This window comes from Amblyomma maculatum, chromosome 1 (assembly GCF_055883805.1).
Source record: "Amblyomma maculatum isolate TAMU_Amacu chromosome 1, ASM5588380v1, whole genome shotgun sequence".
In the NCBI taxonomy this organism is placed as follows: domain Eukaryota; kingdom Metazoa; phylum Arthropoda; class Arachnida; order Ixodida; family Ixodidae; genus Amblyomma; species Amblyomma maculatum.
In genome coordinates, this window is record NC_139344.1 from 108101409 (window position 1) to 108115393 (window position 13985).

Sequence of the window (13985 nt, forward strand, 5' to 3'; positions counted from 1 at the left end):
AGAGATCTGTATAGAACTCCTCGGTTACTTGGACTATCTTGTCCATATTTGTGATGACGTTGCCCGCCTTGTCCCTTATCGCATATATCTGGTTTTTGCCTATACTCAATTTATTCTTTATCGCTTTAAGGCTTCCCCCGTTGTTTACAGCATGCTCAATTATCTCCATTTTATACTTCCTTATAACGACCACCTTGCGCTTATTGATTAGCTTTGATATCTCGGCTAATTCTACCTGGTATGTTGGATTGGAAGCTTTCATATTCTGGCGTTTCTTAATCAAATCTTTCGTCTCCTTAGATAGCTTACCGGTATCCTCTCTAATTGTCCTACCGCCTACTTCTACAGCGCACTCAGTAATGATATCTCTTAAAATATTGTTCATTGCTTCTAGGGTAATGTCTCCATTCTCGGTTAGAGCTGAATATCTATTCTGTACCGAGTTCTTGAACTCTTCTACCCTCCCCCTCACCGCTAATTCGTTGATGGGTTTCTTGTCACTGCATCGCACTTTCCCGATCACCTCTATCTTGCATAATGGCGGGGGTTGAACAGAGTATGAAGTCAATTTCATTTTTAGTGTTCCCGTTAGGACTTTTCCATGTCCATTTCCGGTTATTCCGTTTGCTGAAGGAGGTATTCATGATTCTTAACTTATTACGCTCTGCAAATTCAACTAGTAACTCCCCCTACTATTCCTAGAACCAATGACATAGTCATCTACTGCCTGGTCTCCTGCCTGCTTTTTCCCTACCTTGGAATTGAAGTCGCCAATTAGTACAGTGTACTGCGTCTTTACTTTTCGCATTGCCGATTCTACATCTTCGTAGAAACTTTCAACTGGCTGGTCATCATAACTACATGTAGGTGCATAGGCCTGTACAACTTTCAGTTTATACCGCTTATTAAGCCTAATTACGATCCCTGTCACCCTCTCAATAATATTGTTAGAAGCGGTAAGCCGATGAAGACAGGAGACAGAACATGACCGATGGCGATGGTAGATGACGTTTAATGAATGTTCGCGGGCCTAGCGCGAGCGCTCCTGCCCGCGCCACTGCCCGCTTCTTCCTTGTCGTCCGTAACATGACCCGGGGCCACCGAGCGATCGTCCCGATCGTGGACGAGGAAGTTTAGCGATGTTAATGATTTTATGGCATGATGATGGGCGTGTCTGGATGCTTGAAGAAGAAGAGGAAGAAGGAAGAATAGAACGGCTTGCCGGTACGATGTCCGATGCGTGGGTGATCCGCCTCCCTTGGAGCTGTCAACCATCCGTGACCAGAGCCCATGGGACCGATGGCTCGAGGTCACGTCACGTCGGGCAGCTTGGGCGGGGGTTGCGTGTTCGTGTCCATCGGTTCCTTCGGTTCCTTCGGGTCTTTCGGGTCCTTCGTCTCGGTTCTGATTCGTATGTCTGTTCTCCTTGTCTTCAGGTCCGGGCTGGGGGCTGGGCGGTGGTAGTTGTTCAGGTCTGGGCTTGAAGGGCTGGGGCGAAGCTGCTCGGCGATGTCCCTGGGCCCTCGGTGATGGTCCCGGCTTGAAGATGGCCTCGATGCTCCAAGGCGAGGATGGGGATGTCGTACCCCGCACCTCCAACCAAATGTTACGAAGCGGCAAGCCGATGAAGACAGGAGACAGAACATGACCGATGACGATGGTAGATGACGTTTAATGAATGTTCGCGGGCCTAGCGCGAGCGCTCCTGCCCGCGCCACTGCCCGCTTCTTCTTCCTTGTCGTCCGTAACAATATTATAGAATTAATCTATATTACCCGCTATGTACTTATTGACAACGAAACCTACTCCTCGTTCTCGCCTCTCCGGTAAGCCTCGATAACACAGTACATGCCCATCCTTCAGTACAGCATATGCCACATTCGGCCTTCTAACCTCACTAAGCCCTATGAACATCCCATTTCATACCCTTTAGTTCATCTAGCAGCACTGCTAAACTAGCTTCACTAGCTAGGGTTCTAGCGTTAAACGTTGCCAGGGTCAGTTTCCATTGGCGGGCTGTCCAGCGGAGCCAGGAATTCTTAGCACCCCCTGCTGCGTCACAGGTCTGACCGCCGCCGTGGTCAGTTGTTCCGCAGCCACTGGTGACTGAGGGCCGGGGTTTTATGTAACTACTCATGCGAGGTTGCGGCCAATTACTGCACCAGGGTGGCCAACTTCTGTTCTGATGAGGTAGTGCGGTGCCAGAGGTGTTCACCAGCATCAGGTCGCACTCCAAACCTGTTTATGCAATTCCATCGACACGCGGATTTTTTTTTTTGTTTTTTTGTTGTTTTTTAATCCGGTGGAGAATTTCGCGGCACCAGGATTAGAGCCCCGGTTCTCTTTCATGCGAGGCGGATGTTCTATCGCTACGCCACCGCTGCACCTACGGTATCACGCAGTAAGGTTGGGGGTGCTCTCTTTAATCCGCCAGTGTATTACTGGAGTTGCGCAGCCGTATTGGCGGCGGAGTTAAGTCAGTTTCGGAAGCGTTGAGTTGTATAGGTGGAGGAAAACCTTCGCAAACCGTCATGTCAACAAGACGTGAACGCGAAGCACTAGAGCTATCAAAAAATAAACGGCGGGAACCCTGCGCGAGGACGCATTGCATCAGGTTATTACATTATATACTGACGTTGGTTAAACTCCGTGAGTGGAGGAAGACAGACAGCGGAGATTACGTTCGAGGAGTTCAAATAAAAAGAGCACGTTTTTTAAGGCAAAAGCCTCTAATTCCTCATCGTTGTCAGCAGAGCTGTCGGTAGAGAGCGTATACTTTTGAGAGCGTACCACAAAAATAGTTTATCATTTAACAAACATACATTGCAGTTAGCAGTGATTAAGATATGTTGATGCTAATGTGCACTGACTGCGAACCCGCCGTCACCATCACTTTTAATATTAGTCATTGGCCATCTACCTTCGAGCACTATATTCATCGAGTACTTCGGTGTTTGTCATAAATCACTGCATCATAACAAAGTGACAACCGTCGCATTCCAACTGCCAACGGCTCATTGACAGTTGGCTTCCCACGTGACTGGATGGCATTGATCGGCGAAGTTCGTGCCGTTGTGTCCTAATATGTCGCATTTCCCCAGCCGATTCGGAGTGTTCCGGCGACTGTACCCTGTTCACAGTCTCCAAGCGTCTCCAGTCCGGGGTCTCTGACTCCTGGCCGGGCGAAGAAAAAAAAAAAAAAAAAGAGAAAAGAGCGGACTCATTTGTCTCTGGAGCGACTTGCTTGCGGTCCTCAGGACTCTAAACATAGAGCCCGCTCGGCTGCCTTTATCGCGGCCGCTGCGTCGTCGGGCGACGTAGACAGCTCGTGTGCTGTGTTCGCGGTCTCGCAATGTCGTGCGCCGCGTGTGCGTCCGCCGCGCCTGACTGCAGGGTCTAGATCCACCCAGTCGTGGCCCCTGCGCCGAAAGCCTGTTTTGTTTTGCTTCCGAGCGAGCGTTTCTCTCTTCGTCGGGCTGCTGTTCGCCACGTGAGCTGTGCGTCTACCGTCGAACTGCGAGGAGCACCGTTGGGTCTGCTCTTGGCTTAAAAGGCGCAAGCGTGCGACTGTCCCGGGTACACACATTATCCTGCTTTGTGTGAGTTGTAGTCGCCTTTCAAGACCTCGGGGTCGCGGAATGCAGACTCTTTCTTCATGTGGACAACGGTGCTTTCCGCGCGCTCGTACTTCTCGCTCACCAGGATCGTGCGGATTGCGGTCAAGATGCGGTGAGGGAGAGAGGGGAAACTGTGTCAGCGATATTTCAGGAGATGGAAAAACCGGGTTTGAGGCGACTGGCGGACAGATCACGGATTAGAGATTTATGCGCCAGTTTAAAGAGCTCCGTTAACATGGCGTGTTCGGAATAAACCGCCGCGCGACTGATTCGAAAAGCACGCCTGGATCTGGATTCTTGACAAGCAACCAATCAAGGTGTTCTGCTGCATACGTAATCGTCAGCGCTCGTCCTAGTGCATGTTTCGCGGTTGACGATGTAGTTCAGCTGACCAGATTGGGTGCAGCTGACCAGATTGGGTGCAGCGCAGAAAAACCGGCGTGGTTCTCGGCGCATTAGATGCCCTCTTTGATATCGACACGAAGGAGCGGAGAGGTCACTAGTGCGCGCCGAGCTTAGTTCGGGTCTTCCAATGGCAACTGCAAGTAGCGATAAGCAGTAGTCCACTTTAGGGGTCACGTACCGTCATCGTGCCTTCAGGAACAGAGCTTGCTTCTCTTTTCTTTCAGTATCGACTTTCTTCTCAACTCTTATAATCCAGAAATAAAGGTATCTACGTGTTTATTAGGAGCTAAGCCTGAATTCATATCACCCGTTTGTTGTGAGTAAATTCATGCTACACATGTTATTTTAACGACAGTCCGTTTGAACGGTTTAATTCCTGCCACGATCACCGCCTTTAATCGTTCTACATGCATCTGAGCACTGAAACGACACATCGATGTTTAAGCTCGAAGGTAGCATCTTTTGTGCAATTGGCAGCTATGTAATCGTTTCACATTACCGTTTTCTTCAGAGGTTATGGTCTATTAGATTGCTAATTTAAGTGCCATGTCCCGCCCTGCTGAAACCTTGAAAACAGCCGCTTTCGAGCGGAATAGAGGTATGCATTTTTCACGACCATGGGCGCTTTGGTTAATGGAGGAACTGCAGTTTTTCTTTGACACACACACACACACACACACAAAAAGAAAACCCTTTAATCCGCGGTTACAGCTGAAGTTTCGTTGCTGAATTTATTTTTCGTTTACGAAATACACTTATTTTATTCCGATAAATTTCGCAGAGGAAGCAGTAATGCAAAACATTTAAAATTTCTTTTTTCAATTCTGACTTAAAACAGCTGATCTAAAGATGTGTTGACGAAGTGGGATTGTCGCTTAGCGTCAACTGTCAGATGCGCGATATGTGACGCCAAGTTAGCTACAGCCATACAGTGTATAGTGTCCTTATCAGGCAACTCGGGAACCAATGAGACGCGTGTTTCTGATCCACCGAATCATTTTTTTGTGTGCGCCGTTATAGGATGAGATGGGCCAGATTTCAAGTGCAATGTTATATACATCGCACTACTGCCGTAACTCGTTCGATTCCGGCTAAACGCACTACTTTCCCGAAGGCACGAACGCATTCGTAAACAACTCTGGGGAATATAAAGGCATGCATTCTTCGCTGCTTCAGAGTCAAACGTGAAGTTTACATTAGAGAACGTGTTCTTTCTGCTGGCACTCATGGGCCCAGCTCGTTTCCACGTGCTGGGCCCGGAAATCGTTGGTTTTTAGCTGTCTGCGCGTGGCGTAGAATCAGTTTAAGGCAAGTACTCCAGACAGCACCGCGTTAGGCGCTGTCGCTTTTTCGCTTAGCGGGGATAGAGTAGCGTCCACGAGGTTTAATTGTTTGTCTCCGCGGAGCAGGGTTAACGAGCTAAGAAGCAACTGCCAACAGTCCATTCTGTGCGGGGATACTTCCGGAAGCGGTGTCTCCGAAGGCAGGCTGTGATTTAGAACCTGTTGCGTTTGCTTCTTTTGTCAGAGTGTGTGGAGTAATTCAGAAGGAAAGGAGGAAAGGATAAATAAAGGAGCACGTAGAAAAACAAGCAGGCGGGTGTAGCAAACGCAGATACCCGCGTTGCGTTGAGCATTGCGATTAGGAAGGGCTTTTGTTTACGTTTTTTTTTTTTCGGGAATTCGCCGTGAACATTTTTCTGCCATGACTTCCGCGCAGATAGAGCGGTGCATTACTTGACGCTATCTTGCGCGTTATTACGTCTTGAGGCCGTATTCCCAACGGTGTCATGGCTACGTATAAGCAAGCATTTTAAACGCGATAGGGTTGAAGAAAATCCAGCGCAGGGGTCGACGTTGTCTGCCTTGGCGTTAAGCGAAAAATTATGGCCATCCCTGTGGCAGGAGGCACCTGGCAGATGACATGGCCGGACACTGATTGGTCGGCGGGTTGCGTGACGTCACGAAACCACGTGAGATGGTAGAGTTCTCCGGCGATGCCAACTCGCGATGGAAGGGTGTCATGAAAATGGAGCCCACCGAGAGCCTTGGATCCCGTGTTCAGACACGCCATTTTAGGCCACGCAGGCACATGTGTATGGCTTCGTTAAAGCAGGCCTATATAACTGCGTCGGACGGTCTTGAACATAATGTGGTGGCATACGAATGCATGCTAATGAGTATGTGTGAGGAAATAGAGGCACACATTAAGAGAATAATTAAGCGAGCAGCGAAGTGTATGTACGCAAATCAGGATCCACAAAGGACGCCCCATATGGGATCTCTAATGATTTTTTTTCTTTATGGGTGTACTAGTACCATGAAATAAGCTAAGTTGTGCTTCTCGAAATACATTTCGTGCGCGCGAACTTTTTTCCAAGGAGGCTGCAACCCCAACTCGAATGGTATGCTGTTGCAAGAACATCGGACGCATTTTCCCGAACAAAGCATGAAAAAATGAGAAGATTGCGAAGGAATGCAGTCAATAAACTGGAGGGACAAAGTCACTTGCAACCACCTGCATTGCGACCCTGCTCACAGGCACGAAATTTTCAAAGAAACAAAAGAACTGCTGGAATCTGCACTAGCCTGCCCTTGGCGACGTGTGCAGCAGTTTGCTTGGGGGAAGGGGGGGGGGGGGGACGAGAAGGAGGCGTGCGCATCCTGGCTTGAAATAAACCCCGGCCTCCAATATCTTGATCATGGTAAGGCGCTAAAGCCGAGAATATTCCATGCGTCCTGTAAAATGGTGTGTGGTGAATCATTGTAACACGCGGCTGTTAGATTGTCTTACTAACGTTAGCCTTTGTGTAAGTGTCGCTTACCGGATACCAATTTTATCTTTGAAAGGTTGTAAAAAGGCCTGAAGGTGTTCGTGTCAATTGGAAAATGCGTATTCATATAAATGAGTGGTTGTAGCCCTGAATATATGTCTCAAAAGACTCCGCTGCGGGGTAGTTTGGTTGCCTTGACGAATGTCATTTACTTGAGCCGTCCAATGACGAACCAGAGGAAAGCGGTCCAATGACAAACCAGAGAGAGACAATTCAGTAATGGTAACGAAACACGGTGGTCCTAGGCCCAGATGCTTATACCTTGTGCTTTTTATCCTTTGCTGTATTTCTTTCCACATTTCGTTAGCTTTCTTGTAGTTTTAATGCTAAGTGCATATCTTTCTTTTCTGTAATAGCTGTTCATTGCTGTTAAGCGACGTAGCATACCTACGTGTTTCATTTTTTGGCAGTTGTTTTCAAGAAAATTTAATTTTCTCTTTCGCTATTCTAAGTATGACACTTTTTACGTGAAACTTAATGTAATGGCTAATAAGGACTCCGTCGGAACGTTATTATAATTTATTTCAACCCTTGTTGCGTAATTTTTGTCTATCACCTAAATATTGCGCATTGCGACGAGACTGGCGGCAACTGCTGCCGATTTCTCCGTTTACAGGATAATAAAATTATCCGTTACATCGTAGAAGAGAGGGTATTATTGAATTCCTGGGCATGCACACCTTACACCATGCTCCCCAAAGTGATTTGGTTAGGCAATACGAAACACGTGTGTCTGTCCGAATAACCTTACGCAGAAGAGCCGAGCAGGATTGGGGGGAAGAGAGAAACTTCGCGAGAAGCACTGAAAGTTACTTCCACGCGTAAATGCGAAATCATTATAATACCACTTATGAAAAGTTTTCGAGTGAAGTGTTTCGACGCTTAATTATGTTCTTTCTGCTGATGCGGTATTCTCGGTGCGCCTTGGCACGTTTGACGTAGATTGGAAGCTTTGCGAGGCGCCTGGGAGCCTTAATAGCCTAAAACTCGTTTTGAAGACAATTAGGAGCTCATAAGTGGTTGGTTCGAATCGCTATCGCGAGCTAACCTCCACCTTGACCAGCACATGTATGCTATATGTAACGAGAGATCCTATGACACCTGAATCGCTGTATGACAAACAGCTGCGTCAAAATTTTGATACGAAAGTGGGAAAACTTGTGCCCCATGCAGGTCGGCCAGGGTCGAGGAATATATAGACGAACAGTGTGTATAGATTGTGTGAAGTGGCGGTGGCATCGGACGCGGATGGATCTGTATGCACATCCGAGTGATGCGCCGCTGATGTTCGGCTTGCTTTGCGTGCCATGCGGCCGCTTTATGGCGTCTATTTTCTTGCCACGTTTCTTGCTCTGCAGCTTTTGGTGGCGCATTTTTCGGCTTTTTTCGTGATGGTAAAAGTTGTGCTTTCTGATTTGTAAATTTTAAGGCAGCGCCCTGCCTTACGCAGTCAAGAGGAAGCTTACGGTTAAGCGCGCTCTGGGCCTCGTTCCCAACTTTTCGCACTCTCCCCTTTCCTCCGTTGCGCGCACGCAAATGCTTGTCTCACGTTGTTTGCGTTGTTTGTAATCCGAATATAATGAAATAATGCGCAAAATTTTGGGAATTGTTCTGCACCCCGGAAAATATATATACTTTTTTTCTGTTTTTTGTTGTTGCACCTGTATAAAACACGTTTTCAAAGAGTTCTGCCTCCCCGTTTCCCGTATCCCTACCTGTCACTAAAGAAAAGAAAGAAAGAAAGGAAAAGTTCTCATCTGCCGGCCAGTTTTAAACGATCTATAAAAGTGTTATCGCTAACTCACGCTCCACTTTATGGTTCTGTCTCCTGCAGCCCACGTGGACACAGGCAGCAATGGCGTCTGCACATTCCTCCTCACGGCCATATCCATATTTTTTATCATCTTGACGTTCCCGCTGTCTTTGTTGATGTGCATCAAGGTATGTGGCCCACGTGGACCTGTCATCCTTTCACGTATTGGCGATATTGACGGGTTATAGAGGGGCGCCGCCTCAAGTAATCCAGTATCAGTACGGAGGCCACTCCCTGCGGGCAGGCTACGTAGAATTTCACGATAAACTCGTTCTTGTTTGTCGATTGTGGGAACCTGGTGTAGGCGAGTATCTCGTTTCTGAAGGGTGAAAGAAATAATTGAAAGCGCAGGAAGCGATCGCTGTCTAGTCTCTGTAAACGTCCGGCGCTGAAGCGGAGCGGTAGAAGGTTGACGTGCACTTTTGAGACAATTTAAACAATGACATCGACGATGAAGATCCTCGTATGACGGGATAATGGCAAAAGTAAAAGCAGTTTTCTGCCTTAGCACTTTATAGGCTAGTGAGGCTCAGCCATTTTCGCGCTGCTTGAGCAGAAGAAAAAAGCACATGAAAAGTTTGTCAGTCACTGTCGCGTCAGTTTAAACTGATAAAGCTATGCTCTTTTGTGTTTCTCCGTACTCAGGGAGTTTATCAAACACGTTACACTATAGGGATGCAGATTCGTAAACAATGGGATTGCTTTTCCGACAAATTGGCCTCTCGGGGTAATCAACCGCGGCTTGTTCTATCAGCTCGTGTGTTAGTGGATGGAAGGCGTGCATTGAATGCAAGAGCTGTGAAACGATTGTTATCATTCGCCCATCTGACAGACTGAATGCACCGAGGGCGATAACACTGGGAAGTAACGAAGTGCACGAATAATCAGACTGAAACCTAATTCAGTGATATCAATGCATTACCTCACCTCCTCTTCCCTGTCAAAAACTTCGTACCAGCATACACGCATGCTGCAATGAGGCCTGTCATTTCAAGGTTATCAGGTACAGAACTGTTTGCTCTTGAAATGTGCCCGTTAGTCATGTGTGCTGCAGCCAGTTTGTATACATACCGGGTGTTTTAGCAAACACTTCAAAACCTTCCTAAAATTAAGTGGTTTAGAGTCATAAAATATATTTTCAGAAAGAGACTGCCAGCCTCAGCAGACACAGTTCACTGTAAAACTCTTATAATTATGCAACAAATTAACTAAAACTGATTAAATAACGTTTTAATTAACGTATTCTAGATGCCAGTGCCAATGCGGAGTTTGAGGCCCTGGACAAGACGATGGGATATCAGGTTTTAACCGACGAAAAACTAATTAGACGCGCAGGCAGCTTGTTGCAGACGTGACTTCCCCTCATCACGCATTGCAGTAACTGCGGCGTCAAATTCGACCTGCAAGTGGTATTGTGTCATGTTATATACACTATTTCGCTTCGCAGCTTGCTACAAAGAAAAAGCACAGCTATTGCTAGATGCGAGGTAGTTATTTTAATCTGCATCAATCGAAATGCCCATCATACGAAACAATAGAGCAGGCGATTCAAATTTGGCTCCCTAGTCCCTACGACACGTTAGCAGCGGACGTCGCGTCTGCACCGAGTTTCCTACGCGTCCAGTGCCCTTACTTGCGGTTTCGTGAGGAAGAAAACGCGGGATTCTTCGCGCTGCGGGGCTGTAGACAATTAGTCTTTCTTTTCGAAAGCTGATATGGCATCGTTTTGTCCACGGCTTCGAACGCCCCATTGGCGCAAACAACCAGACTGTGGTAATTAAAAAGTTCTACGGCGCCTAGCAATTACGCAACGTACACTTTTTGGTCTATGAAACGCAGACTCCTGTTGTGTAGGTGGCATTGAATGCTGGGCGCAATGCATCGTGTGGTACGGTATCAGCCCAGCGACACACACCCAGCGTCTGTTCTCCTTACGCTTCTGCTGTCAAAGGCCTTCTGGCGCGCCTAATCAAAATTGAAATATGAAGAATGATCGGCCTCGTACTATATAGAACCCTACTTTAGTGTTATTCCAATTCTGTCACCTCAAAAGAAAAAAAAACCCCGCCGGGGTGGCGCAGTGGTTACGGCGCTCGACTACTGTTCCCAAGGACGCGGGATCGAATCCCGGCCTCGGCGGCAGCTTTTCGATGGAGGCGAAAAGCAAGGCGCCCGTGTGCTGTGCGATGTCAGTGCACGTTAAAGAACCCCAGGTGGTCGAAATTTCCGGAGTCCTCCACTACGGCGTCTCTCATAGCCTGAGTTGCTTTGGGACGTTAAACCCCACAAACCAACCAACCAATCAAAAGAAAAAAAAAAAAAAAAAAGACCTTGATGCTGCGACAGCGTAACGAAGTCTGGTTTGCGCGGCCTCGTTAAGCTGACCGGTCGATGAAAACGCAATCCGACTGTGATATGCACTCTTTAAACCAGTGTTTTAGTGGAATAGACTGCGTGCGCGCAGTAGGGCCCTATTTATGTACGCGCATTTTTCGTACTAGAGGAGCGTTGGGAATAAATTTACTATCATGCAATATCTTGGTAATGTAGCATAGAGTGGCACAGCAAAGTATAACTTATGGTATTTTATTTTAAAGCATATGGGACAGGTAAGCAAACAGGGTTTTGTTGTCATTGTTGAAGAACCGTTGCTTGGCTGCCTGCTTTGAATGATGCAGTACGTGTTTAAGGCGGAAATGAAATCCTTTCTGAGAGAAATGCGGTGTTTTTAACAGGTTAGCAGGCTTTACTGAGCTAGCAAAAAATTTCGACACGTTCTTGCAAATATCTTCTAGTGTTATAGCGGATGAATGCTGCATGCCTTCCATTATCATGAAGAGAAAGAAAAAAAATCATTGACGCCTCTATCTAAATGCTCCTCCTAAACATTCCACTCGCGAACGTTCCTAGTACAAATACTAGATTACAACTCACAAAAGCACATTTCTCAACGCACTTGATTAAAATATTTTGGCTCCCCTTATTCTTTAATGTTAGAGAAATAAGTTTTATCTTCGTGCCTTTCATTACACGTTGCATTTGGTTTGGTTTATAGGGTTTAAAACCACAAAACGACTCATGCTATGAGGGACGTCGTATTGGAGGGCTGTAGAAATTATGACCACCAGGACTTCTTTAACGTGCACTGAAATCGCACAGTACACGGCGCCTTGCTTTCCGCATGCATCGAAAAGCGGCACCGAAGCCGGGATTCGCTTCCGCGTCCTCAAGTTCAGCAGTCGAGCGCGCTAACCATTGAGCCGCCGCGGGGGGATTTACGCGCTGTAAAAGAATTCTTTTTTTTTGTTTTGTTTCCTGGTAACTGAATCACTTGTTTCAGAGGATGTATAATGTGTGGCGTTTCTCTTATTTGTTTGTGTGGGATATGATTGAGTTACGTCTGTGTAATTTGCTGCTTTTGCCACGAGCCGGGTCGAGGGTATCCAACTCTTTTTTTTTGCTTAATTGAAGAGTAAAACTGTATATTTTATGGAAATACTTCATTTGTTCGTTCAAAAAATTTATAAGGCGTTTATGTCTCTTATGTATATCGTGCGGTCGAGCGGCAGCGCACTGACGGTTAATATGCAGGCCCTCCATATGCAGCAGGGTTCTCCAAGCTTGAACGAAATTATAATTTATATGAAGCCATGCTTAGACGTGGTATAAAAGGAATCATGAGAAAGTCACACCGTTGAGAGTCACTGCACTGCTATTTTTAGTACAGTATAACAAGAGCAACTATGAGAGAAGTATAAAGTGTTCCTCTAAAAACGAAACATGAAAGATGTATGTTGCACTTTTAGCGGAAACATTGCCCTCCTGCTGGGTTTCGGCGCTGTTTCAGACTTGTGCGCGCTAGTGTATTCTGCGACGACGAGGAGAATTTCTTACTTAAGGAATGTCATAGAACAGGCATAAATTAGCGAACATAATGAAATGGCCCGAGAATACGAGAATAAGCCCTCTCACATGAAACGATGCCTGCGCGCAAGCACTTCCTCTTTTTAAAAATATGTGCGTTGAAAATCGACAGCCTTTATAACTTCTCCTAACTCGGCACAAGAACACATGCTCTCTGCTTTCGGCAGAAATTAGCATTCGTTCCCTCTCTTTGCCACTACGTAGTTTGCATACCTCTTTATCATGGGCAAGCGGGCAGCGGGCAGCGCGCAGGTGGTGCCTATTACCAGTCGCCATCACCAGTCACGCGCAACTGTTAAGCGGGAATTGATTTGTGAATTATAGAACTCCTACTGAGACGTTGAAAATGTAATAGGTCATTTAACCTACGAAATATGACTTCATCGTCTAGTGGCAAGATTTAGTAGAATGCTCGAGTAGACTGTTATACCCTTCTCCTGAACTTAATCAGTAGCCAGTGTACAGCCTAGCAGGCGTCCCCGTGTCAGCCTTGTCTGAAACCGTATTGCGTTATAACGGCTAAATGCGAGAACATAGAGGCACAGCACTCCTCGCGATTTCGCTTTCCACTCTTTAGGTAACTATGAAAGTGAGCGCTACAAGCGTCCTTCTTCCCTTGTAACTGCACCCCATTAACAGTTAGGAAGACCGTAATCTCTTCTAGATATACCTTATGATGCTACCCCTTAAAAGAAAAAAAAAAAAGAGGGAAAGACGAGACCAGATAAGCACTCTGTCGACTGAGCTGCCGCCGAGGGAGCGTTTTAAAAACGTAAGAGGTTACGTTTTGTTTGCGCTACTATTTCGGCTCACCTTTGTATGCTTATCTCCGTCGACTCGTAACACCCCCGGCGTCGTCTTTGAACAGCGCCGGCCACATATTGTTGCTGGACAGCGCGACAACGTCGACGCCGGAATTTCTGGAAAAAGGGGCCTTTAACGCTATAGCGTTAAAATAGGTATAAATGTCAGAGGGCAGAGGAAGTACTGACGGCTGATTATCTTTGCTCATCTACCTATAAAAATTATCCTCAATCTGGAACTATGCTACATTTTCTAGACGAACCTGATTTCTACTCTAACTGATATTAGAGAAACAGTGCTCCAATTTGCACTACTGGATTACTGAAAAAAGAACGAAATCAGGGACGGAGTCCTGCATGTGTGACTTGTGCGCTGCTCAGTGCTGTGTCCCTGCCGTTTTAGCCACACAACGCAAGAGTCCCACAGCTCTTTAGGACTACGGCACCACAAGTGTATTTCGTTGAAGTGACGCGAATGTACTCGCGTTCATTCGCATCACTTCAACGAAATACACTTGTCAAACGGAGAAGCCGCAATGGATCGCTGTTCTTGAAGATTTGGTCAGATTGAGAAAATTTTAACCGCGCCA

At 46.7% G+C, this 13985-nt stretch overlaps 1 protein-coding gene across 2 annotated transcripts in view; it reads left to right on the plus strand.

The window, feature by feature from the left end:
• Positions 1-13985, plus strand: part of LOC146203464 (stomatin-like) — a 71383-nt gene that overhangs the window by 12024 nt on the left and 45374 nt on the right. For both annotated transcript variants that reach the window (XM_084588784.1, XM_084588785.1), the window contains exon 2: positions 8690-8796. In XM_084588784.1, the coding sequence (XP_084444910.1) occupies positions 8690-8796 (107 nt within the window). The remainder of the gene's footprint in view (positions 1-8689; positions 8797-13985) is intronic.